The sequence below is a fragment of the Psammomys obesus genome, unplaced genomic scaffold, assembly GCF_907164565.1.
Source record: "Psammomys obesus unplaced genomic scaffold, mPsaObe1.curated_primary_1811, whole genome shotgun sequence".
Taxonomy (NCBI): Eukaryota; Metazoa; Chordata; class Mammalia; order Rodentia; family Muridae; genus Psammomys; species Psammomys obesus.
This window is the reverse complement of record NW_026591711.1, coordinates 278,079-305,044: the sequence shown is the minus strand read 5'-3', so window position 1 is coordinate 305,044 and position 26,966 is coordinate 278,079. Positions and strand designations below refer to the sequence as shown.

Here is a 26,966-nt window from a genome sequence, read left to right as displayed (position 1 = left end):
TATTGGATAATAAAACAAAGCAGAAACACAGGTGTGAATATTACTGTATTGCCCATACAAACCTGGGAGACTGAGAATTTCATATGGCAAATGTAGAGAAAGCTATGAAAGCAAATTCCTGCCACTGTTCAATGGATGGTATGGTGTTAACAACGGAACACTTCAGAAGTTCACTTTTAAGAAAGTGCTCTTTAAATATGAGGTGAATGATTTAACTGGTCTGTTGTATGAGCCAGTAGTCTAAGAAGAAAATATGACGGCATTTTTTCTGTGAGAAGAACCTGGAATCCTGGTCATTTCATCCCACATGATGGCCTGCCCATCGTTATGTGATTGCTGCTTTTCTAAATGTCTCAATGGACTGAGAATTAATCCACCCTTATTGGCCTTGTTAACAGTGTCAGATACACTCCAGTTCAATTCTAGCCTCCACCTGTTTCTACTCTTAAAGATTTATGCTTGGCAAGATGGAGCAGTGTTTAGGTGTACTTGTTGCTCTCCTAGACAACCAGGATTTGATTCCTAGCACCCACACGGCAGCTCATAGCCATCTGTAGTTCCATTTCTAGGGGCTCTGATATCCTCTTCTGGCCTCTATGGGTACTGCATGCACATGATGTGCAGATATACAAGCACCCAAACACCCACAAGCATATAGTAAAATATATATATATATATTTTTAAGAAAATACATATATTTTAGATAGATAGATAGATAGATAGATAGATAGATAGATATAGATTTTTTTTAACTGAAACTGTTCCCTCCATGGCTCCTGTATTCTCCCCAGAGGTATGCTTAAGTTAGGTTTCAGTGTGAAGATGGGACCATTTTTGAAATTTCATCTAGAAAGCAAGGAATGAAGATCTTTTCATACCGCTTGTTCTGCGTACCTGGTGTGACTTCAGAAAGTGCAGTGCATCTCACTTACTTACCCTGTAGCTATGGAAAGACTTCGAGGGTGTGTTTATGGAAGACCCACAATGTGCAGAGAACCGTTCTGTCTGAAGAGCTTTGAGCTGGTGGAGAGGAAGGACCATGCAGCCCTTCTTGCCCCTGAGACTCCCCAGTGCAGATGAAGATCAGAACAGGGCAAAGCAACTCTCGAATGTAACAGCATGGAGGGAGAACAGTACCTGGGATTCTGTGGGAACACCTGTGTGCTCAGAAACTGGAGTCTTAGTGTGGTATTTTCTTTATTAGACAACAGGCCATAGTCTGAATACTGTGCAAATGTTCACTCCCTGATTCTGTTGATAGAAAATTAAGAGTCCTTTTTACCATTGCAGCTTCAAGCACATTTAATCCCTGGATTAAATCTGAATGCTCTGGGTCTCTTCCCACCTACTTCAGGGATGCCACCTCCCACCTCGGGGCCCCCATCAGCCATGACTCCTCCCTACCCACAATTTGAGGTAAGCTCTCTGGCCCTGGCCGTGTGGCTGCAGTGCCACAGGAGCGTTATAGTCAGGGCTAGGTGGTAAAATGTTCATGCCTGGGTTCCGCCACCCATATGGAGGTCATGTGCGCCATAGCATTTGTCAGCAGAAGTTTTCAACTTGACTCCAAAATAGTAAGCATGAGTTGTTTTGAAGTTTTGGGGTGGTGGGGTTGTGCAAATGTGCCATTTTAATAAAAACAACAGTCTTGGTGGATTTGTTTTGTTGTTTTGTCTTTGGGGCAATGCTTCAGGGTCTAGGCTGAGTGTCTTAGAGAGAGGAAGGAAGGGGGTTTTTAGGAGACCTCCGTGATGACACAATGTGCACACTAGTAAGTCCAGCTCTCCTGCTGAGGCAGGAGGATTGTGAGGTTGAGGTCAATCTGCATTCCATAGTAAGACTTTGTCTCAAAAAAAAATTTTTTTTTTCTTTTTGCCATCTGAAGTTAACTGCTTAGAAGGTCTGTATATGCCAGGCTTGTTTGCCACTGAGTGTTATATTTTCCTGGTCAGTGAGCCAAGGTAGTTTTCCTCACAGCTCTACTGTGTTCATTGTTGAACATTGAACAGCTTGTATTTCGTAGAGATTATATGACAAATGTATTTGTTAACTGAGACAGGAATTTTTAATTATTTTATGTGCACGAGTAGTTTCTCACGTATGTCTGCACCACATGGACCTAGTGCCGGCAGATGTCAGAAGAGTGGTGGGGTCGGATCCCCTGAACTGGGGTTCTGGATGGCCATGCAGGTGCCAGGAATTAACCCAGGTCTTACCCACTGAGCCTTCTCTCCAGTCCTGACACAGACACTTGTGTGGACAAAGTCTTTCCATGTAGCCGCGCTGACCTCATATTTGATGCTTTCCTACTCTGATCCCCCAGTGTTGCGAGCCCATAATGCTTTTCGTAAGTCTTATCTTGATATCCAACTTTTGAGATTAGCTTAGCAGCCCAGAATCCATCAATCCAGCAAAGTAGAGCATCCTTCAGTTTGCATCATTAGTATTCTGCATTCTAGGGTCATCAGTGATGAATTTGTTTCTCCGTGGTTGTTTTTTTTTTTTTTTTTTAAACTCTCTTAACACATGAAATTTATGAATGGTAGCTCCCATGTACATTCAGAGATGTTCAAGCATTACAGGTCAAGAATTTAGTTGTGTCACTTCTAAGAGTAAATACACAAGTAAATTGACCTTGGCATTCTTCAGAGAACATCGGTTACTAGGCAGTCAGTGCTCTACCACTTCAGAATGAAAATTTCTTTTTCTATCACTGAGCCTATCCGCCTGACAGGTTTTGTGAGCTTCTCTCTGTTGTACACCTCTGCTGTTCCTGAGCAAACCACAGTGTTGCTCCAGGGTCTCTGCTTCCAGTCCTGCCTCTCGGTGTGTAAATCTCTAGGTTTCTTGAATCTTGTATCTTTCTCTGCACTAGCCTGCCGTATCTAGTTGTCTGGGCCTAGAAACTATGTAACAGATCTGAGGATAGTTTTCCCGGTGGCAACTAACTGAACACTGCAAGAGGAGTGTGCACCTGTGTCTCAGCTCCTCGAGGCACTAACAAAGGGAGGGCTGCTGAAGCTGACAATTCACCACAACCACGAGCAACCTAGAGAGCCCGGGTCCCCCAGGACGGTGTACACCAAATGCCAAGTATGAACAGAGCCACTACAGAGCGTCTGAGGCCTTTGGCTCAGACACAGGGATTATGAAGTAGCTGGCAGGTTTGAGCCCGATGGCAGTCTTGGGGAAATTGGAGTCACTCCAGGTCTGGCCTGGCTCTGCTGTAAATTTGTGCCACTGAGGGTTGGTCAGGCTCTTACTGTCACAATGAAAACTCTGATCTGAGCAGAGTGACACTTGTAATCTCAGCCTCCAGTGGCTGGGGCAGGAAAGCTGCTGTGAATTCTAGGTCAGCTTGGTGGGACTCGGCAAGCCTGGTGGGCTCAACTCGAGAACAACTTCTGGGGATAGAGACCTGTGTTGAATGAGTGATCTCAGGAGACTCTCAGTCTTCTTTTGTTTACAGAATTGAGTAATGTTGACATTGGTAGGAGGGTGAAGGTGAAGGGCCTCAAGTAGAAATTCAGGAGTACATTTAAATCATTAATTGTGCTGGTTAAGGTGTTTTTTTTTTTTTTTTTGGTCAACTGACACAAGCTAGGTTCATCTAGAAAGAAAGAACCCAGTTGAGAAAACGCCTCTGTCAGATCCACCTGTAGGCAAGTCTGTGGGGCATTCTCTGGATTGGTGATTGATAGGGCAGGCCCACAGTGAGTGTTGCCCCCAGCCCCTGTGGGGGCTTCTGAGCATGGGGTGCAAGACAGGAAACAGTGTTCCCATGGCTTCTGGAGTTCCGGCTTTGAGTTTCTTCCCTGATGTCCCTTCCTTTTGGTCATGGTATTTACTACAGCAATAGAAAGCAAGCAAGGCCAGTTGTTTAACTTCTAAAATGCCCAAAAGTTTATTACAAATAGATTCATTTGTTCTAGGTTTAAGTTTATAGCAGATGCTTCCCTGACATTCACTTAAACTTACAGCGTGCCTAGTATCTGTGCCATTTAAGGCTGTATCTACTGGACATCGTTGTTCAGTCTCCTAAACCAGCTCTTTGGCCAGCTTGCTTATCTCTGTTCTGTTGCTCAGGCTCATAGTTTGTAAATTGGGATGTTGTAAATTAAAGAATGCCTTTAACTGTTTGTTTGTTTGTTTGTTTGTTTGGCGTCTCCACAGCCACCACTGCAGTAAACCTGGATTAAAAAGTAAAAGGCAGATGTGTTCAGGGGATTAGTCTCTGCCAGGCCAGCTCAGGCTCTTACAGTGGGAGTGCCATAAAGTCCTGCAACAGGGCTGGGTTGGGAGCTTTTTGTAAAAGAGGGATGGGGGGCAGGGACATGCTTGATAAGGTATTAGAATGTTGCATGGGTTTGGGGTCTGGTCGGTGTGTCCAGAATCCAGTGGTCACTTTGTGTGGGCTTTTGTAAGCACTCTTCTAGCTGGAACCCAGGGTTGAGGGTGTACTCTTTGTCCCCAAACCTCCAGTCTAACATCCTGACCTCCTTGGGTATAACGGCACCAACTCAAGCCTGACTATGTCTGGCTGAGTCAGGGATGCCGAGGGGAGGGGATGTCGGGAGTAGGTGGGGTTGTGGGCACAGAGATACAGGGCTATAGGAGCATTTTGGCCACCCTGGAAACCTTGTGGATGTGTTCCTATAGAAAGCAGAGGAGGCAAAGCTCTAGGAGAAAACATAGATGGATTATAACCACTGGCCCCATGAACAGGGCCTAGCTATGGCAAGGGAGAGGACTGCCAGAAGGAGTGAAATAGAGACGTGTGTGGCCAAGTTCTTTGGCCAGCGTGTGGAGTATCTTAATAGTTTCCACCAAACCCAGTTAGTTGATACAGTTCAGTACTCTCCCCCAAGACACGCTGGTGCCTCTCTTGTCTGCCATGAGGAGGTCTAACGTTCTCCAGTTCTGCTTGGCCACCTGGGCTACTGAAGTGATCTGATGCTGGGGGTGGGGAGGAGGGCAGTGACATTGCCAGGTTATCAGTGGCCCTTAAAGACACCCCTTTGATCCCAGCTGCTTAGTATCCCTCAGTTGTGTGCCCTGAAACTCGTTGCTATTGTTGAGGAAACTGCAGGAATACCTGTCAGTGTTACCCAGCATAACCAGCAAAGGGTGCTTGAGGCTGGGAGAAGAAAGTAGGAAAGGAGAGTGTGGCCATTTCAGCCTTTGCAGTGTCACCCCTGGATACATAGAGGAGCGACCACCAAGGGGCAAGTTTTTTGATATGTAGCCATTGAATCACAAGAACCCCTGGGGGCTGCCCAGGCAGATACCAAAGTCGAGTTAGTAGTATTCCAAAGGGAGTGAGGTCTGGAGTAGCAGAAAGGGAATTGGGTGTTCAGAGAGCTGCGGAAGAGGCTCTGTCTGGTACGGTAGTAAGTAGTCTATAGCTAGGGGTCAGCCCTTGGCTGCATGAATGGACTAGGCAAGGGCACTGCCATCAGAGGGGGTGACCCAGAGCAACACAGAATACAGTTGCTGAGGCTGGAGACTTTAGTGGGGTAAAGTAGGGTTGCTCTCTTCTGGATGAGGCCCAGCCAGGAGAAAGATTCGTTTTCCTTAGTTTTAACCTGAGATTGCGAGAAGCATCCCAGGTGTAATGTGTGCTCTGTAGGTGAGGTTTGCTAGGTTCTGGAGGGCGGAGAGCAGGGCCTGCATGGAGGCTCAGCAGATTTCTATTTGTTCACATGGGTATGAGGACATTTCACGTTGATAGACCCTGTCTGTTACCCCCTGAGCCCACCGGTCATTAAGGAGCTCTAGGAGATTAGCATAGTGTTGAACATTAGTGGGGAGCAGGCAGCCAGTGGCCCAGCCTTGCTCAAACGCACCAGCAGTCTTTTTGCTTTTTCTGCGTGTACCATCTTTGGATGTTCTTTTTACAAGAACTCCATGGGCAACCCCCATATTTTTTGACACCTTAGGTGCAACAGGCCTCGTCCATGGGGTCATAGGTAAAGCAAAGCGTGGAGGAGCCATATATCTCTGTGATTTAAAGAGAGATACCAAGATGGAGATAACATTTTGGCATCCCTTAAAGGGACAGGCTACTTGGCCTACAGCTTGGACCAGCTCCATTTGTCCAAGATTCCCAAACATGGAAGTGCAAGCAGTATGTTGGTAGTGGCACAGTTCTTCCCAGCTGGGCAAGGATTGAGACAACTGTAAACTAAGAGGCAACCTGGCAGAGGTGTCTGTAGTGCCTAGTGTCTGTGGTGACAGAGAAAGAACCTGACTCAGAAAAAGAAAGAGCTAAAGACAGGTTTGACCATTCAGACCTGTTTTTGAGGCTCCCCGACGAACCTGAGAGTGGTGGGTCCAGCTGCTGGACAGACCGTCTCCCTTGGGCCAGGGCCTTTTTGAGCCTGGATAGATGGTACCAACACTGATGTCCTAAGAGTTGGCAGCCAAGGGGGTGGGTGTTGAGTATCACAGTGTAGGGTCCTGTCCACTGAGGCTCTAAAGACTTAGGAGATACTTATTTGAGAAGTACCTCATCCCCTGGGGAAAAGGGAAGGGGGTTGGCATTGGTTGAGTCCACTGATGTAGGGAGGTAGTTGTCAGTATGCGAGGGAGAAGGGAGTGTACGAAAGAGAGATAGGCTAAGTAGCTGGTCAACGGGGGAGCTTGGGATGGGAGATGGTGATTGAGGAGAAACAGCCTTCTGTACAGGAGCTCAAAAGGGCTGAGGGCTGTAGGAGAAAATAGGGTAGCTCAGAGGGTGAGAGCAATGGGGAGAAGGGAAGGCCAAGAAAGACTCTCTGAGCTCAAGTGAGAACTTGGTGAGTTGTTGCTGGATTGAGGGTATCTGCTCTACCTTTCCCGATGACTGTGGGTGGTATGGAGTATGAAGTTTCCAGGAAACATTGCAGGCTTCAGAGGCAAGCTTGTTTGGAACTGAAGGCTGAACGGTTGTCTGCTTGAATGGTCTTTGGCACACCCTGAGGAATGATCAGGGAGATTCTGGGCTACCATGTCTGCTGGTTCCCTGGCAGTGGGGAACACCATGATCCACCCTATGAAAAGTGTCAACAGTTTGGAGGTAGCGGAGTTTTTTGTGGGTGCACATGTGTGTGGAGTCAGTTTGCCAGTCTTTGCTCCATTGGTGTCCTCAGACCTGATGCAGGGGATGACATAGCTGGAGAGCCCCCTGCTTGGCATGCATTTGGCAAGAAGCATGGGCCTGTAAAATACGGGCTTGGAAGTTGATGGGATAAAAAAGGGGCTTTAGAAATTGGAATAGGGCCTTGTGGCTGACATGTAGGCCGTAGGGGATGTTGAAGATGATGGAAGGCGCCAGTTTTGGGAGAAGAATAAGGTAGTTATTTAGGTAAAGCCATCCATCTTTGGCCTTTGTGGTCCCTTTGTCAAGGAATTTTGTTTTTCCTCCTGCTGGTACTGAAGTTTGTAGGACAATGTCAGGAAGAGGATGTGCCCTGTGGGTCTGGAGGAGATAGAAGCCAACCTTGGGCCACTGAGTCAGCCCTAGCATTACCCAGAGCCACTGATTTGTGGAGGTTTGGTGCCCCTAGCAGTGAATTAAGGTCACCTCTGCCTGGAGTTGGAGGGCCTCCAAGAGCCTGGTATAAAGGAACCATTGACAATAGTAGTGCCCTTGGTAGTGAGGAAACTTCTTTCCTTCCATAGGACAAAGTATGAGCTATAAGAAAGGCATACTTTGAATCAGTGTAGATGTTATCACGTTGTTCTTTGCAATATGGAGCAATTAGCCTTTTGTGAAGAGGTTCCCCTTGGGAGATGGTTTGCTTCAATCATTTCAGCTGAGGTGACTACCAGATGTACTGCCTGGCAGGTTCCTGAGTTACCTATAACAGAACTTCAGTCCATGAAAAGTACAAGTTGTGGCTTTGTGAGCGGTTGGACTAGGAGACCGGGTCAGGGTGAACAGGGCTTCCGTAGCCTCTAGGCAGGAGTGGGAAGGGGTATTGGAGGAGGATGGGACAGAAAGTAAGGTTGTGGGTTTAGAGCAGGGCTAGGGGCCAAAGTGAGCTGGGAGTTTTCCAGATGAAAGGTCTGGATGCTTGCCAGTCTGAGGAGAGAGAGGGAGGAGTGGCTCAGGAGATCAGAGAGACAGTGGGTAGAATATACAGTAACAGGATGGAGTAGGGTGATCTTGAAGACCTCTTGGGTGAGTTCAGCTGCTGCCAGGGCCCAAAGACATGGCTGCTATCAGCACACAATACGGTCCAGTTGTTTAGCAGAAAAGCAATGGCTTGGTGGCAGGGCGCAATAGATTAGGCTAGGACATCTGCTGCTGCCCACAGGCTCTCATCAGTAAAGGGCCAAATAGAATCTGGAAGGGCCAAGGCTGGAGCTGTTAAAAAAGTGTCCTGGAGTAGGGAAGAATGGCAGTGAACTATAGCCATGTGGGTGAGAGGCCTATGGAGGTCTCCTTGACTGCCTGGTATATTGGCTTCGCCGCGGTAACAAAGTTGGGGATCCAATGTCTAAAGAACTATACCTGGCTCAAAAATGATGATAGCCTTTGATCTCCCACAGTTGGGGACTGTAGGTTTCTCAAGGCCTGCACCTGGTTGAAGGTGATGTTCTTAAAGCCTTGGCTAAGCTGGACCCCTGTGGGAGAGCATAGTTGGGCTTTGGAAGGAGATACTCAGTATTCCAAGGACCAAAGAGAGTTCAAGAGTTGGGAAGTGGACTTCTGGAATAGGGAAAGGGAGGAGGCCAACCACATGCTGTAGTAGGGTACTGGGGCTGAGGCTGAGGCAGAATGAATCGCAGGTCAAGGCCTGGGTAAATCAGTGGGGACTGTCAAGCCCTGAGGGGTCAGTCTAAGCGAGCTGCCTTGCAGGTCAGTGTGTAAAGGAGCCGTAAGAAAGCATCCTTTTGGTCCACAACCATAAGGGGTTAGGTTAGTGACCATGGGGTGTATTGGAACAACCAGAAGTCCTGCACTAAAGGATAGTGTCCTGAAGGCTTGGGCACTGGAAAAAAGGGTTACTACAGGGTGAACTGGTGGAAATCAGAGGCCCTGAGATAAGGTGCAGGGCTTGAGACCCTGGTGATGAGTCTCTGAAGGGAAAGAGGAAGGATTCTTCAAGCTAACTATGACCAGTTAGTGGTGGGTAGCAATTACCAGGGTAGAGATGTCCCAGACCTGGGGATCAGTGGGTTTTGGAAGGGTGGGGGTAGAGGAGCTTGAAGTGAAGCTCTGGGAGGGAGGCAATTAAGGGAATAAGTAAATGAAATCCAGAGAGTGGCAGGAAAGAAGGAGAGGATGGCCCCAGAATGGGTGAGGATGTTGGGGCAGAGTAAAGGCACAGGGCAGACAGGCATGACCAGGAAGGGGTATGAGAAAAAGTGTCCAGCAAGGATACCTGGCATAGATAAAACCCTAGATGGAAAAAGGGGTCCCATCCACACCTGTGACAGAGAACAATGAAGGGACCATAGGCCCGTGTGAGGTGAGGACTGAAAAGGTAGCCCCTGTGTCCAGTAGGATGGTGGTGGACTTACCTGCTACCTGGAGTGTCACCCTATGCACGGATAGGGTAATGGGGGTCTCCGAGGTTAGGCACCATCAGCCCTCCACCAAACTGAGAAGCTCAAGGGCCTGAGGGTTTTGGAATGCTCCCATGTTGAGGCTGGGCCTCTGTGACTTGGTTAAGCTCCCATTGGGACACTTTGATTTCCAGGGCCACGGCTTCATTGGTGGGGGTTAGGACAGATGCTGGACAAGTGCCTTTCCTGGCCTCACCAAAAGCCGCAGCCAAGGCTCAGGTGTGGTGGGTAAGATTCTGTTATACCCAAGCCTGTCAGGAAGGCTTAGCAACCGTGTCTTAGGCTTTAAAGACCTTGAAGATCACCTTCATCAAGTCCTGAATTGGGGTTCGGGGACCATCCTCAACCTTTTTGCATTTATTTTGAATGTCTGAGGCCAACTGGGAAATAACTATGGTTCCTGCTGGAGAGGGCAGGTCAAGGCAGGCACACTGAGTCATGGCTTCTTGTAATCTGTTAAGAAAAACTGCTGGATTCTCATCCATTTTTTTTTTTTTTTTTTTGTGGAGGGGGATGGTAACCTCTTGGAGTCTATCAGTGGTAACTACCTTGTTAGAAACTGTTTCTATGCCTTCCAGGAGGCAGTGGATCATCACGTCCCTCCTGGTGGCCCTCTGTCCCTGCTGGTGGTCCCAGCCGGTGTTCTGGAGCAGAATTGCATCGCTGCTCACCCCACAGGAGTCGCAGGGTCCACCAGCTGGGTCCGAGCTGCATATCGCCTGGGCCCTCATGCTCCTCGTGTGTAAGCGTGGAGGAGTGAATGACACAGCTCGTGCCAGCTTACATCACAGGTTTAAGTGATGGAACTCCTTTATGTAGGCAGAGGGATTAGTTGTTTGATGTTAGCAAGATCTTGGAGGGAGAAAGGAACCTCTCAAAGGATGACACCTTCGACTCCAGCCACCTCTCACAGGGGGCAGAGGTAAGCGGGGTCTTGTTGGACTGAGTGTGGGTGTCCATTGAGGAGGCCTCTGGAGGTACAGGCCATTGTGTCACTGGAGACCAGGAAGGCGGCCATACCTCCTCACGGTGCTACTATTAGGGCACTATGGGCCTGTGGGGGCCATTTTCTTCAAACCACAATTCTGAATCCCATATTAAGTATGTGGAGTAAAAACTTACCACTATGCTGCGAAGCGCATAGTCTGTGTTTGGTCCCCATGGGAACAGTGCTTCCTTTGCCTGTCCTAAGCCACATTAAATCTTACACAGTTAGTTTTGTTTGAAGAATGGGAGAGACCAGAGATGTTCGCCTACTCTGTGAAATGTGAGCCAAGAGTAAGTGCACAGTTGACCACAGCTGGCCTTTGCTTCTGCTGGGATATGTGCATTCACTCAGATCAGATGAAGCTGAGTTCTCAGGCGGAGCACCCAGAAACTGCTCACCTGAGGCAGGTACTGTGCAGGGCAAGAGCTGAGGACAGCCAAGGACAGGCAGGGCAAGCACGCATTCCCACGGGGCCAGACCTCGACCTCGGCTGCTCATGCTCTTGCAGGCTATTGGTGAGCTTTTACTCAGTGTGCTTTGATGAGAGGTAGTTCTCTTTGATGAGATGTGGACATTTCCACAGACTGCAGGAGATGCCACTAAAGTGTTAGCAGTGAAAGAACAAAGGCTGTTCTGTGGTCTGGCTGCCCTGCTTGGTGGGTCTGGCCATCATCTGTCACTGGTGCTTAAGATGAGAGACTTGGGACCAGTCCCCGAAAAGTGTCAGGAGTTAGCCGCTCACCTGAGAAGCAGAAAGGAGGCAAATTATTTCCTTTCTATCTTTTTTCACCAAAATGGGGGTGGAGGGACTTTTGTGCATTACAGATTTGTGCTTAAAATTACCGTTCTCTAGCTAGGTGTGGTGACACCTAGCTTTAGTGCCAGTACATAGAAAACAGAGGCAGGTAGATCTCTGAGTTCAAGACCAGGCTAGTCTACATTGTGAGTTCCAAGATACCCAGAGCTACATACAGACCCTACCTTTAAATAAACAAACAAACAAACAAATAAATAAATAGAATAGAATAAAATAAAAAGGCAGAGTTTAAAACTACATAAAAAACATGTGTCATCTGTTTCTTATTTGTCTTAAAGAATTTCCTTTTGCCAGTGGAATCAAAAGGTGATTTCATGGGGGTATTTAGATTGAGAGAGAGCACATAGCACTAACATCAAGTCAAGTCAAGTAAAATTAAGGCTACAAACACTCTGGCTGTAGGAAGGAAGTGTAGCTTAGCCTTTGCTTTGAATATCCTGTTCGATATTTTTTCAAGAAATGTTGGTTTTAGGGGGCTGCAGAGACGGTTCAGTGGACTGCTCTTCCCAAGGATCCAGGTTTGATTCCCAGGTGATGACTGCCTGTAATTATTTTCTTTTCCAGGGGACATGATGCCCTCTTCTGGCAACATGCATTCACAGGATGCACAGACATACATACAGGCAAAACACATACACGTAAAATAAAGTAATACTAATATTCAAAAGAAAGAAACTGATTTTATCAAGAAATTGAAGCTGGATCTTGGGGTATGGGTAGTCTTTCCTGTGTTTGCTTAATTTTTCAGCCTTCCTTTCTGTACTTTCTTGCCTCTCTGTGGTCTCCGCCTCCTCTGGTACCTTTCTCTTCATTCATCACACTCTTGTGTGGATTTCAGCCTTAGTGTCTGCCTACTTGAAGAGAAACTAGTTTTTCTGTAGTTACATTATAATTACCCCAGGCTGGCTGATTAGAATTTCCGGGAACAGCTCTGCACAGCATCATTTTGACAGCTCCCCAGGTGCCTTGAGCTGTGGTGAGCCTAGCAGCAGCTGCCCTGCGTCATAACCAGGTGGAGACCTGTGCCCCACTTTCGTGAATCAAATCGCAGTGGGAGAGAGCAGAGCTTGCAAATGTGGCTTTGTTAATGTTGACAGGAGGTTTCTTGCTGTTCACTCATTGTCAAGAGCTGTTCTGCAAGAATATTTACCAGGCAGAAGAGGGAATGTAATTGCTGGTGGAAAGAATTGTTTTCTTTTTACACTGGTGCATGTGAGAAAAGATTTGAGGAGAGAATAAACACCCCCACTGATGTGGTCTTCTTTCTACCCTGTTCTATGTTTTATTTTAGAGAATAGTTTAAAAACCAATAAAAAATATCCATATCCTTTTATCTTTAGAGCACCTGTCATTCAAACTCTAGGCTTCCAACAAGCCAAAACCATCTGTGGGATGCTGCCGTGTGTCTGTCCTCACTCTTCTGAATCTATGTTGGTATGCTGTGTAGACTGAGATTGTGCTTGCCTGTGTGTACAGGAGGAGAGGGCTAGCTTTCCTCCTTCCTGAGAACAGCTCAAGGGTAGATGGTCCAAGGCTGGTAGTGAGCCTACCATCCCTACTAGGACTCCGACTTCATTTGTTTAACACCATTCTCCAGCCATTGGTTTTCAGTTCAGCCAGCAAAGAGACAAAAAAATGTTAATGACTATAAGGGCAATGTCTGAAGCGTGTGTTGATTATTTAAACCTTGATAGACATCATATCAGCTAGAAAATAGCACTCAGCTTTGTCTACCTGCAACGGAAGCTGGGAAACAATCTCTAGGGGGCAGCGGTGTGTCTGCTAATCATGGATAGGAAAAGATATTGGAGCAGCCGTTCATGTCAGTCTGGTAGACTTAGCCTTTTCACCTCTTAAGGAAACTGGAGGAAGAAAGCCAGCCTGTGAGTCCTTTCAGAGAGAATGTGAGACTCTAATTCTAGGGGAAGAAGTCTTATGTTGCAGTCTTTATGACTATGGGTTGTTTTTAATGACGCACAGAGCATGAACAGGTGTTCTGAGAATTATGTTGTGTCTGTGGATACCACTTAAAATAAATTCCTCTTTCATGTAGCTGTGATTCTCAGCCTTACTTCTAAATTCATATTACTGGTAGGTTAGTCCCCCAGTTGTGGTTTGAATTAACCCACAATTGAGATTTGAATTAACCCACAGTTGACCACTGTTGAAAGTATTTATCGAGAAGACACAGAAAACTTCTTTGTACAGCTTTTTTCCCCCCTATTATGTTACTGTTCTAGTGTTTTCCTCTCTACCTTATCTCAGGAAAAACCATAGTATATGTAGGGTTTTGAAGCTCAGTGACCTCAGGAATCCACTATGGATCTGGAATGCAGGAAGCAGTGGATGTAGCTGTACTCACCTATTACTTGTACCTGGTTGGTGGACTCTACTTTGGGAAGTACATTTTTAAAAATTATTTCAGTGTTTCATGTGGGTAGAGATGTTTGGCCACCACATGTGTGCAATGCCTGAGAGGGCCAGAAGAGAGGGCGCTGGGTCTCCTGGGACTGTAGTTAAAAGACTGAGACAACATGTGGATTCTGGGAATCGAACCTCGGTCCTCTGGGAATGCAGCTAGTGCTCTCAACTGCTAAACAATTTCTCCAACCCTGAAAACACATTTTTAAGGGCAATAGTTAAATTTAACAAAGTCTTTTTCTTTCTTTGTTTCTCTTTCTCTCTCTCTCTCTCTCTCTCTCTCTCCTTCTCTTTCCTTCCTTCTTTCTTTCTTCCTCCCTTTCTTTTCCTTTTTGAGACAAGGTGTTATAACCCATGCTGGCCTTGAACCCACTATGTGGCCAAGGATGAACCTGAATTTCTGGTCTTCAGCTTCGTCCTCTGAAGTGCTCGGATCACAGGTGTGCACTGGCATGTTTAGTCTTGTGTTGTGTGGGGATTGGACTCAGGGCTGTGCACATGCTAAGCAAGTTGGCTTTCCACCAACCTTCAGCATTCTCTCATCTGCTCCTTCTGTTTTTACCTTGTGGAAGAATGTGATGTTGTGGGTCTCTGATGTCATTATTAAAAATTCAGTGTGAGCTAAGGGTACCCAGTACTATCCTGAGCTGACAATACTTGTGACGAGAAGCCTTCTGTTCCTGGCTAGGAAGGTAGCTTCGTGGTAGAGCTCTTCACTGTGCAAAGTTCTGGGTTTGATTGATGCTCATCTCCAAAAGAAAAAGATGTTGCAATTAGCAACCACTTCAGGGAATTCAGATTACATATAAAATCATCTTAATCTTTGATGCCCTGTGGGATAAGAGTAAATCTCTGCTTTTATTCTAAATGCATGTTGCTAAGAGGAGGAGTTTGAGTGTGTGCGCACATGTGTTTGGAGTGTGCATGCATGTGTGGCAAGTGCATGGCATACACATGCCCCACAGACCAGGTATGGGAGTCAGTGTAGGGGTCAGGCCTTAGACTTCCACCTTGTTTGAGACCGCTGCCTGTCTCAGGTCCCCATGCGTGTATGACAAGCACAGAGGCACAGAAACCATCTCACGGGCCCTCCACCTTATTTTTTCGAGTAAAGTTCTTTCACTGAATCTGGACCTCACTGATTTGGCTCAGCTGTCAGCCAGTGACCTCCAGGGAGTCACTTTATGCTGCATGCTACTATGCCTGCTTTTCCGTAACTGCTGGGATCCAAACTCAGGTTTCTAATTTACTGACTAACACATCTCCCCATCTCTGAGAAGTACATTTTGGTGTGTAACCCACCTTTCCCTGCACCCCAACTACCACCACCAAGACTTTTCATGGACTTAAAGAATTGTTGTCTTCTCTGTGCAGATTTATTATTTCTGCTTTGTAACTTGAGAGGAGGATGCTGTGTACTGTCTGTGGATAAACTTCTTGCCTCTCTTCGCTTCTAGGACTCTGCTCACTCATCCTTCTAAAGTAGTCTCTCTCCTAGAACCTGGGAGGTTGATTTCTCCCAACAGCCAAAGTGATGTATCTTCCAAATTTCAGATTTTAGAAAGTCTCTAGTTCCTGCCTGGCAGCTGGTTCACTCAGCACTTAATTGGCAAGACCCTCGTTTATAAACAACTGGGAATGCTCCTTTCAGAAATGCCCAAGAAGTAGGGAGGTGAGATTGGCAGCTAGTGAGCAAGGCGAGAGCCGGGACTGGCAAAGCTAATGCATATGGCTGAGATGGCTGCCTTGGCAGCTTGCACCTGGGCTGCTAGCTGAGCCGGCCATGTTGGCAGCTACAGTTGGGTTGGCAGGAATGAACCTGTGGGGTCTTGTCACAATTCTGATAGCTTCTTTACACTCTTCTCTGAAGGCTGAAGATGGTAGTGTGACCTTGCAGCGGCAAGCAGTCTGCTGTGATAGGGGCGAGAAAGATGATCGAGCTTCTCTGTAGATCACCAGAGGCTCTAAGAAAAAGACTGAGCTGCTGGCCGTTTCATAGGTCAGGTGGTATCTCTTAGTCCTTAAGATTTTTCATCATGGTGCAGTAACATTTCTAAGAAAGTAAATCACCGCACTATATGAAGCCCTGGTTTACTTGTAGGGAAAACCTCCACTTTTTTTTTTTTTTTTTAAGCTTTAATATTTTGTTCAGGTCATAGAGTTGAGTAAGCTTGGTTTCAGTTCCAGACCCAAATCTACTTAAAAAACAACCCTCCCTCCCCCAGTACCTGTCTTATTCACCAAAGAAAAACACTGGCATCCTGCCAGGTTCCTGGAGGCTGATCTCTTGGCTGCCAGGCACGTCTCCATGCCTTTGTGATGCCTGAGATTTTGTTCCCTGCAAAGTAAATACACTTAACCTCACTGTTTGCTGTTGCTTGTATCTTCTCGATAGCGGGTGATTAGGAATTATTCACTGGCAGACTTCACCAGTTACGCAAGCTTTCGGCCTCACAGCTTTGTTCTCCTAAGACACAGCACAGCACTTGCCAAGAGTCAGAAGGAAGCTGTGCCATAGGCCTCTGGCAGTGATCCACTGGGAAGCAGCTTGCGTCCTGTGACTGTCCTTCACCCTCAAAAAGCTTGTCCAGGAAAGGGTCTCCTACGTGTTCAGGGCAGTGAACTTAAACCCAAGGAATGTGCCAGAAGGAAGGGTGGTACTCAGGGGCTTTTCTTCTGTCTGCTTAGCCCTGCCCGTCAAAATGAAAGAGTGCGCTTATCTGGGGCCAATCCTGAAAATATGGCTTCTCATGCTGGATTCCATACGAGAACACACTGTACCAGACGGTCAAGTGGATGGACGTTTCCCAGAGCTGCCTGTGTCTTTGGAGGAAAATTCCCTTGTGAAATAATTTATGGCCAGGGAGATGGCTGGTGGGAATGGAACTGGAGCCAGGGGAGATGGTGATATTCAGAAATGCCCTCATCCAGCTTCAGACAGCCGATGAGTCACATAAGATGCCGTTGCCAACAGTGTGCGTGACTCACCGTTGGTCTGGGGCACCGGCCCCTGTACAGAAAGCGCAGTTGCTTTACGCGTGGCTTGTTCTGTTGCGCAGGACCCTGTGCCGATGCTTCCATCACGTAATGGGACATTCAGAACAGCATCGATGCCTCACACAGCTGTGCACTTTGCTGCTGTTATCTTATTGTCTCATGGTCATTTCAGCTGTTCCTCTCCCGAAGCTGGGCTGCGGCACTTCAAGAGACAGTTCTGTGAAACTCTTACCAAATCATTCATTTTAAAAATTTGTTTGTTTTTCAAGACAGGGTTTCTCTATGTAGCCCTGATTCTGCTGGAACTAGTTCTGTAGACCAGGCAGCCCTTGAACTCAGGTCCTCTGCCCATGTGTTTAAATTTCTTATTGCAAATAGCTTCTTCTACCTCTAGAGATGGTAACATACACTGTTTTCTTTAAAACACAAACACATACTCTACTTTCCTTGGTGACTTATCTTTTTCCTACCACTGTATTTTCTTTCAGAAACTGTTGTTTTCTATATGGGTGGTCTGCTTGAATGTACAAATCTGTGCACTATGTGTGTAAGAGTTCACAGAGGTCACAAGAAGAGGGTGCATCTCTTTAAACTGGAGTTACAGATGTCTGTTAGCCATGCGGGTGCTGGAAACTGACAACGTGGGTCCTCTGGAAGAGCAGCCAGTGTTCTTAACAGCTGAGCTGTGGCTCTGGCCCCCACAATATGTTTTTTTAACAGCAAATTTCTTATGTGCAAGAAGCTCTAGAACAATTTTTTATTCTAACTATGGGTGGCAAAGATGTTAGGGAAATGGGATGTTTAAATAGGAATAGAAGTGGGTCAGATTATCTCAGCCATAAGGAACAGCTTCCTTAAGCCTAATATTCCTCCTCTATCTCAGCTTCATGGATTCTTTTCTGACATCTTGATGACCCAACATAGTGCCTGTGGCACCTTCTCCAAAATCCCCTTGGTGACTGTCTTAGTTAGGATTTTATTGCTATGTAGGGACATCATGACCACAGAAACACTTAAAAAGGAAAATGTTTAATTGGGGCTGGCTTATAGTTTGGAGGTTTAGTTCATTATCATCATGGTGGGAAGGCAGACATGGTGCTAGAGAGGCAGGTGAGAATTTTACATCTGGATCAGCAGGCAGCAGGAAGGGAGAGCACCACTGGGCCTGGCTGGGGCTTATGAAACTCCAAAGCCTACCCCCAGTGACACACTTCCTCCAGCAGGGCCACACCTCCAAACAGTGCCACTCTGTGAGCCTATGGGAACCATTTTCATTCTGAACACCACTGCTAGTGTTAAATCTTTCTGGAACACACTTCTTGTCCCTTGAAGGTGAATACAGAATAAACTGCATGAGCAGGGAGGTCGCTTTGGTAGAAATCTCACACCACTATCGAACCTTGGAATGGCTGTGTGAGGAATCCAGTCTCTGAGTGACTGTGTCCTTCATCCCTGCTGTAATGACTGTGTGAAAGGAGCCTGGAGAGTACATGTGTGACCAGTGAGAATCTGGGAAGTTGTGAAGTGCACAGATAAGCCCATCTGTGCAAAAAACCCATCAGGACTTACTTTCAAATGCTCTGTAGATTAGATGCCAAGGGAGAGCAAAGAGGGCAGAGGAGGGGAGTGTCTTCAAGCATTTTGTTACTGAAGAAAATGGTTCCTTTATAGTTCAGTCTTATGCTTCTGTGTGATAGGTGTGGAATGATAATGGTGTGTGGCATTGTCTATACATATGTAGGAGTCGTTTACTGTGTTTATGAATGAAAAGCCTGAGGCTGGGGATTTAGCTCAGGGGAAGAATGTCTGCCTAGCAAGCCCAAGGGTTCAGTCCTTAGCTCTGGGGGAAAAAAAGGAAGGAAGACAGGCCTCAAGCATGCAGGCTGTAGACTTTCCTGCTGTTTAGTTTGTGATATGTAGTCTGAAAGCCACACTGGACATAGTCTGTGTGTTTTAGATATATATTAAAAAGGCAAAGCATCTATAATTGGATCCCTGGCTCGATGGGGCTCCAGTCAGTCCACTGCAGTTTTCCCGAAACCTTCCTCTACAGCTGCTGTCTACGGATGTGCCCTTGCCAAAGGTGGTTTATCTGGCAGCAAACAAGCATTCATGTCCTGGCCTTCTTTTCTTACAGCAATCAGAAACGGAGACTGTGCACCTGTTTATTCCCGCCCTGTCGGTCGGCGCCATCATCGGCAAGCAGGGCCAACACATCAAACAGCTGTCTCGCTTTGCAGGAGCTTCCATTAAGGTACTGTTCTACACACAGCGGCTCTCCTGATTATATAAGTGAAAGTGGTGGGCTGGATTAGGGTTAGGTAACCATATGACAGGGACCCTACAACAGTGGCTAGTTGTGGTTAGTTAATTCTCTCTCAGAAAAATCAATCTCTGGAGAAGCAAACTGGACAATATCTCAGCACCTTTGAGGCCTTGACTTATAACTTCCTTCTAGCTTATCTCCACATTTATTTGTTGCTCTAAGAACCACGACTGTGGAGAGGGCCTAGGTCCAGCCTATGCATGGTCATCGGTTGGTGCTTCAGTCTCTGCAAGCCCCTCTGGGACCTCGGTAGTTGACTCTGTTGGTCTTCCTGTGGCGCTCCTGCCACCTCCAGGTCAATCTGTCCTTCCTCCCACTTTTCTACAAGACTCCCTATGCTTCAACCAGTGTTTGGCTGTCTCAGCTTCTGTTTCAATCCACTGCCTAGTGGTGCCTCTCAGAGGACAGCTGTGCTAGGCTCCTGTCTTACTCCCTCTCTTCAGCTACTACTGCCATCTATTCTATTTCCCCTTCTGAGTAAAATTTAAGCACCCTCCCCCCTTGGGTCCTCCTTGTTATTTATCTTATTTGAGCAGCTCAGGCTTCATTCAGGTGCCTAGTAAGGGGATGGAGGCTGTCTCTGTCTTGGACTCTGTTGCCTGCTTTTTGACCACTCCTCCCTTGTGGGGCTGCCTTGCCCAGGCCACAGAGGAAGAGTACCAGCTCAGTCCTGATGCTACTTAATGAGCTGGGGTGTAGGTGGGGCTCCCTTTATCTGAAGAATAGGAAAGGGGGAGGGGGGAGAGAGAGAGAGTAGGACCAGGAAGAGAGGAGGGAGGGGCTACAATCATGATGGAAAGTGAATAAATAAATATATTAATTTTTTAAAAAGAGTAAACAAGAAGAAAAAAGGTGCATCCAGCAGTGGTGATTCAATAATGAAAGTCTATTGAAGACAGAGTGTGTCTTTATTTTGAAGACAATGGAAGGGACACAGTAAACAACAAAGATGAAATGACAGGTTCTGCTACCACAGGTTCTACAAAGTGGTGTAAAGAACTGCATCCACTGCAGGGAATATCCCATGATTCTCCAGTGTATTTGCAAAATCTAATATCTATTAAAGAATGAGAGAGAGAGAGAGAGAGAGAGAGAGAGAGAGAGCCATGTCTGTCACCTGGCCAATGAGAAAAGGAGGATATAGTGAAGTCTTTCCCATAAGAGAGTTGCCTGTTCATTGCTATGGGGTAGTTTTGCATACATTCCATTCTCAGAACTCGGCCAGGCAAAGCTGAAGGGGCAGAAGAGAAGTTTTGTGTTGTCGTTAAGCATTTATTGTGTAAACGTGAGACCACTAATGCCTGTCAAGAGATCATTGTGTGTGCTGCAGACTCTGTATTTTGATGTGCTGAAGCAATTCAGTATTAGACAAGAGGGTGTTTGTGTGAGCCGGAGCTCATACACATGCCTGCTGGTTCCTCAGTCACACCCACCTTAATTTCTGAGAGTGTCACTGACCAGCTCACTGACTCAGTGGGCTGCCTGGCCAGTGAGTTTAGAATCCTCTAGTCTCTGCCTTTCTAGCTCTGGGCTGCTTATGTGGGTGCTGGGAGTGCAAACATTCCTATCAACGGAGCCATGTTCCCAGCTTACCTTAGGAAATGGTCTGTGAAAACCTCTGTTTTATGTTTTTAAAAGCGCCTTTAAAAAGACTACATCAAGTAATTGGCAGGGATGATCTTCAGTGATAGAATTGGGGTAGCTTGTGTTTTTTTGTTCTTAAACAGTTTTGCAACCTAATAATTAGGTTTTATTTTGCACAGCAAATGCATACGAAGTGTCAGGGTCTCTCCGTTGAATCCTGAGCTTATCAGTAAGGCTGTTTGGCTACCTGGTTTGATCTAGGGAACACATTTTTGCCTCCCAGTGCTGGCATTATGCACGTGGGCATCCACACTCCAGCCCTTGACACTGCACAGCAGACTTTCTACTGAGTTACCTCCTCAGCCCAGATTTCTTCAAAATAACTCCCCAGCAGGGTCACAAAATCCTTTCTTACAGCGCTGGGCATGCTGGCTCCTCTCCTTAGTTCCCCAGCCTGAACATTTGTGATTTTATACACTCCATGAAAACTGAGAAATCTGTTTACCTGTATCCCACTCAGTTAATACTGCTTCACTGTGTCCTTCTAGTGAGTAGACTTACCAATAGGCTAAGCAATAAAAAGTATACGAGTAGTTTAAGCAACCCAGAGGGATTTTCTTCCTCATCTAAGCATAAGCAGCACAGGTGCCATGGGAGGTGGTGGTGCTGCCTTTAATCCCAGCACTTGGGAGGCAGAGGCAGACACATCTCTGTGAGTTCTCGGCCAGCCATGGGCACACAGAAACTCTGTCTTAAAGGAAAAAATAAAAAACACAGCTGCCTAGACAGCATTACCCTTTCCTCTGAAAGCTAAGGAGAAGCCTTGGATGTAGAAGCCTCACAATTTAGGAGTCCAGAGCTTCTAACATGTTACCACACTTCCAGTACCACTGGTGTTGCTGTGAGAAATGCAGGCAGTAGACACACCCAGCTCGCTCAAGGCTTCAAGTATAGTTATGGGTCGGGTCCCTTAATGTCTTTAGCTTTCTGTGATCCCATTCCAAAGTGATCATTCTTCAGCTAGATGTGGTATGGGTTGGCTCAGTGATTGTACATGCAGTTTTATATAAGAGCCAGGCATCATTTAAGTACTCAGTAGACAGTGTGCTGTGTGTGAATGGTCCATATTAACCACAGCCTCTCCACAATTCTTTTCCAGAAGACATTTAATTCCCCAGCTCAGTCAATCATGTGCAGGCGTTAGGCTGGTTGGCCTAAGGTTTGTCAGTGACACCAGAAAGTATCCTAATTGTTGCTGATGGGTTTGTTACAGATCGCTCCGGCCGAAGCACCAGATGCTAAGGTGAGGATGGTGATTATCACTGGACCACCAGAGGCTCAGTTCAAGGTATGTACCGTGAAGGGCACAGTGATGAGAGGGCGTAGGACACTGCTGCTTTCTTCAGCCCTGCATCAGTGGAAATTCCAGAGATCAGAGTGGAGCCGTGCCAGAACTGTATCACCACCATGAACCAAGAGCCTTTAAAGTTCTGTAATGATGTTGCTTTACTGTCACCATTGAGATGGTTGGCACCTTAACACTGACATATACACACCCACCTGCTAAAGAGCCTTGTAAGCCTGTTCCTCGCCTTGGAGAAGCTCTAACCTTGAGTTACAGTGACCCCTTTTCTCTTCTCCTTCACCAAGCACTGTCCTAAGATTTTAAGGACGGTTGGAGCGGTGATGGCGTGAGACCTCGCTTGAGCTACTGCACGTTCACTCACTGGGTCCTTGGGAGCTGGAAAAATCTCCATGCATTCTGAGGTGATGGAGACAACTCTGGGGCTAGACCCGTATTGCAAATCCTACTTTAGCCATTTACCATTTCTGTGACCTTAGATGAGTTCCTGTTCTTCCCAGTTCCTCATCTGTAGAATGGACAGAAGCACCTTTATGCCAGGTAGCTGTCCAATATATACAGTGCTTAGAATAGTGCCTGAAACAAGCCACAGCACCGCACCATGCTGCTCCTGGTGACAGCCAACTCTGAGCAAGTCAGTGAAGCCACTGCAGTGACAGGTGCCTTCTCTCTAGTGAGTGGTTCGCACTGGAACACCTTCTCTTCAGCAACTACTGAACCCTGTTCACTGATCTAACACCTACGTGCTTGTTTGTTCTTTTCTAGTTTATTTATGGAAGGAGCATGGGCATTATGCCATGCTTGCAATCAGAGGACAACTTGTGTGAGTCTGTGGGTCCTGGGGATTGAACCCAGGTTGTCTGGCTTGGTGGCAGGTATTTTATTTACCTGCTGAGCTACCTCGCCAGTCCTATACCTGTGTCTTGCTCCTAAGTCCCACTACCTGCTGTGTAAAGGATCAAGCATTCACTCAACCTTCGTCTCCCTGCTGTCTGTGCACACTCTGCTACACTGCCCACAGCTCACCTCACATCTCTACTGGGAAGGAAAGGACTGGCCCAGAGCCCTGCTCTGCTCTGCCTAAAGCTGTATCTTGGACTCTCTTTTTGTTTTAAACATCAATTTTATTTTAATCAATGAAAACCCAAAGCTGCTTTCATTTACAGAGAATAGAACACACAAATGCTTTGATGATGAGTGCAACTGCCCACACATCAAGGTGACACTTACCTCTCCCAGCAGCCTTAGAATCTGCATAAACTGGAAATGTTAAACACTGGCCAGGAGTACAACACAGCCCCTTTATAGCATGTGAGAAACCACCGGTGATACCCACCACACATGCGTGCACATATCAGACATACATGCAGGTAAAACACTACATCAAAATTTAAAAATAATGAATTGAATAGAATGGAAAGTGGAGAGGATTCTCTTTTTTTCCCTAGTCCTTCTACACCCATGGAAATATAGCTAGTTGGGTTTTTATGGTTTGTCTTGGCAGCTGTCAGGATTAGCCCAACTTCCCAGCTTAGACTTGTCTCCTTTCAAGTGTATGAAAACAAGTTAATGGATGCACAGGAGGATCCTTACACACAACATCTGATTGTGCATGGGATGCATTAGTAAATACCAGAGGTGTAGATTAACCTGATTTCTGGAGCCTTCTTTGGGAGGGAGGTGGGAAGACAGGATCTCACTTGGTAGCCAGAGCTGGCCTCAGACTTGTGGCAGTGCTCTTCCTTGGCCTGCCAAGTGCTGTCACACAAGCTGCCATACCCAGCATTTTAGCCTACATGAAGCTAAAGTCACCCAAGGAAGAGAGCTGTTTAAATAGAAAATGTTTATGTTGACTGGTGTCTGTGCTGTTTAGACATGGGCTTGGCTATATAGTTCGACTATATAGTTCTTTCCTGGTTTCTTTTGTTCAAGGAAAATGCAGTGTTTCTTATTGACAGAGCAGGAGGCTTTATTCAAGATTGGAGTGTGAGTGGCCATTTGCCTCTAAGATGCTTTTTAATTCTGTCTACTATTAATTGCCTTTACTTTCAGCAAAGCGTGGCAAGTCGTGTGCAGTGTGGGCCTTGTTGTTACAGGCGCATCACTGCCCTTTGCTCAGATCCTCCTTTTGTCAGTAATTCAGTCTCGCTGCCTGTGAGACACAGGTTATCGTCAGCCTCTGCTCCTAGCTACTGTCTTACACTGCTGTGGTCTTCGTTCCAGATGTCCATGTACCACTGCAATGGATACTCCAGGCTGAGTTAGGCTGTCTTCAGACTTTAACTGACCTTTTGTTTCAAGTACGAATAACACTGACAGGACATATTGTCACATGTAGGCTCAGGGAAGAATTTATGGGAAGATTAAGGAAGAAAACTTCGTCAGTCCTAAGGAAGAGGTGAAACTTGAAGCTCACATCAGAGTGCCGTCCTTTGCCGCTGGCAGAGTTATTGGGAAAGGAGGCAAAACGGCAAGTACCCCAGAAGCAGCTGTGCCAGGCTGTGAGGAGGTGCAGGGGCTGAGCTGTACCTGCGGCTTTGGCGAGTTTATACAAAGTGGTACCATCCTGACCAAGGTTTGGAGAGGTTCCCTTGTTTCTGTAACCTGCTAATGAGACTGGGCTTATCTCCCTACGACCAGGGCACTGGCCTGGGACTTGCATGGGGTGTCCAGCATTTTCTCCCATGTATAACTTGGAACTTTTATTTTATAAACCCTAAAGGACAGGAACTGAAGTTTCACAACTATCTTCAAACTGCAAAAAGTAGTTTGCAGTCTTTCTCAACTACATCATTTCCAGACCTACACCTTTGAAGTAATGTAGAATGCACACTGAGCAGAACTGGGGGTTTCGCTGTTTACTTTTGTGATGGATAAACTGGTTTCCTTGGCCAGGCCTTACTTCTAGTCATGTTAAAATGAGAATCTAGCGCAGAGAACTGTTAGCGGCTGAAATGAACTCTGTATAGGCAAAGCTGCATCTGTCACACAGTAAGTGGGTGGGAACCAGGCTTTAATGCTTAGTGATAGGACTTTTTTCTATTTCAGGTGAATGAACTCCAGAATCTATCAAGTGCTGAAGTTGTTGTCCCCCGTGACCAGACACCTGACGAGAATGACCAAGTTGTTGTCAAAATAACTGGCCACTTCTATGCTTGCCAGGCAAGTGGCTTCCAAAATGACAAGTTCTTGAGCTCTGTCATTGGGGCTCCCATTTCATATACCTAAGAGAGCCTCTTGGATGCTTATAGCCTAAGAGTGTTGGGAGGGGGAGTCGAGGTATGCTGTCTCTGCTCTTCCCCAGGCTGGCCTTGAGCTCCTAGCCTCAAGATCCCCATACCTCAGCTGTCTTCACACACTGCTGTGCCTGGCTGTGCTGGGAACATCTAGTTTTCCTTTCAGGCAACACACTGTTAAGTATTGAGCTAGAGGAATGCAACTTGATGCTGTTGGACCATCTAGATTCTATGAAGTTCTGTCCTTTTGTAGGTTGCCCAGAGGAAAATTCAGGAAATTCTGACTCAGGTAAAGCAGCACCAACAGCAGAAAGCTCTGCAGAGTGGAGCACCTCAGTCACGGCGGAAGTAAAGGCTCAGGAGACAGCCACCACAGAGGCAGATGCCAAACCAAAGACAGATTTGCTTAACCAACAGACGGGTGCTGACCCATCCAGAATCACACGCACGAGTGTTTACCTAGCCGGTTGTTTCTGAGGAACAGGCAACTCGAACTCCTGTCTCTGTGAGAATGTATACTTTATGCTCTCTGAAATGTATGACACCCAGCTTTAAAAAAAAGAAAGGAAAAAAAGTGGGGGTAGAGAAAGAGAAGGACTCTGCACTTCCCTTGTGATATCAAAGTATAACAAATATTCTAATTTTCCTTAACATCCCTTCATAATGCCGGAAATTGGCATAATGGTACATTCACTAAATTCAAATAAATTTAAAAATAGATCATTCCTAAGTCCAATTGTTGAAATTGGATCAAAGTAGAACTGCCACAGGAACATAATGCTAAGCCATTAGAATAGAAGAGCTGTTGTTTCTTGTTTCTCTAACACTAACGTGGATAGCCTAAGGGAAGTGCCAACCGCTGTTGGCGGGGTATTAAACGTGCATTTTTACTCAACTACCTCAGGTATTCAGTAATACAGTTAAAAGCAAAATTATTCCTTTTTTGAAAATTTTATATACTTTATAAAGAAACTCCAACCGTTTTTTAAAAAAAATAAAATAAAAATTAACAGTTGTCAGCTGATAGGCAAGTAATTGAGGAAGGAATTTTACGTCTTGCTGGTGACCGTCAAGTTTGGAAAATTAATTTTGCATTTTTTGAGCCTTTGACAGTAAATGGAAAGTCCAATAAATGTTCAAAGATGCGGAGCAGTGCCTATTCTCGGAGAGCAGCGATTACATGCACTCTTTTGTCTACAGTGGGGAAGGCTGCTGGTGGTGCCAACAGAGCAGTGGTGGCAGGTTTGGAATGGCTAGGATAAAAAGGGGTCCTGAAGACTGGGGATTTGTGTTTAGCTATGCGGGAACACTTTGACTGTCATTACCTAAAGGAAGCGTGTCAGTGAAGAAATGCAGAATTCAAACAAAATCAGCTTGAGTTGTCTCACAGGAAGCTCAGCCTGCCAACACACGTGAGGTCAGGCGATACTCATGCCAGGGGGAGCCCGGTGTACCGCGGTGCTGAAACGGCAGCACAAAGCTCTATCTCCTTGTGCCTGGCACTGTCATGAGCCTAACTAAGCTATTTTGAAGATTTTTGTAAGCAGTGGAAGAATTACGTCCACCAGAAATCTTACATGGAGTGTAGCAGGGTTTCTGTCTCCCCTGCAGTTCCCTGACTGAGTCAGGGAAGGGAGTAATGCAGCAAACGGTTTGGGGAGTGTGGACTGTGGAAGCAA

The 26,966-nt window shown here is 46.4% G+C and overlaps 1 protein-coding gene across 2 annotated transcripts in view; it reads left to right on the top strand.

Annotated features, from left to right (window-relative positions):
• The window catches only part of Igf2bp3 (insulin like growth factor 2 mRNA binding protein 3), a 128,621-nt gene extending 102,063 nt beyond the window's left edge, over positions 1–26,558 (top strand). For both annotated transcript variants that reach the window (XM_055611842.1, XM_055611841.1), the window contains 6 exons: positions 1,291–1,416; positions 18,916–19,032; positions 21,962–22,036; positions 24,390–24,521; positions 25,100–25,213; positions 25,541–26,558. In XM_055611842.1, coding sequence (XP_055467817.1) covers positions 1,291–1,416; positions 18,916–19,032; positions 21,962–22,036; positions 24,390–24,521; positions 25,100–25,213; positions 25,541–25,639 — 663 coding nt within the window. In that variant the 3' untranslated portion in view covers positions 25,640–26,558. The remainder of the gene's footprint in view (positions 1–1,290; positions 1,417–18,915; positions 19,033–21,961; positions 22,037–24,389; positions 24,522–25,099; positions 25,214–25,540) is intronic.
• Positions 26,559–26,966: the final 408 nt, after the last annotated feature.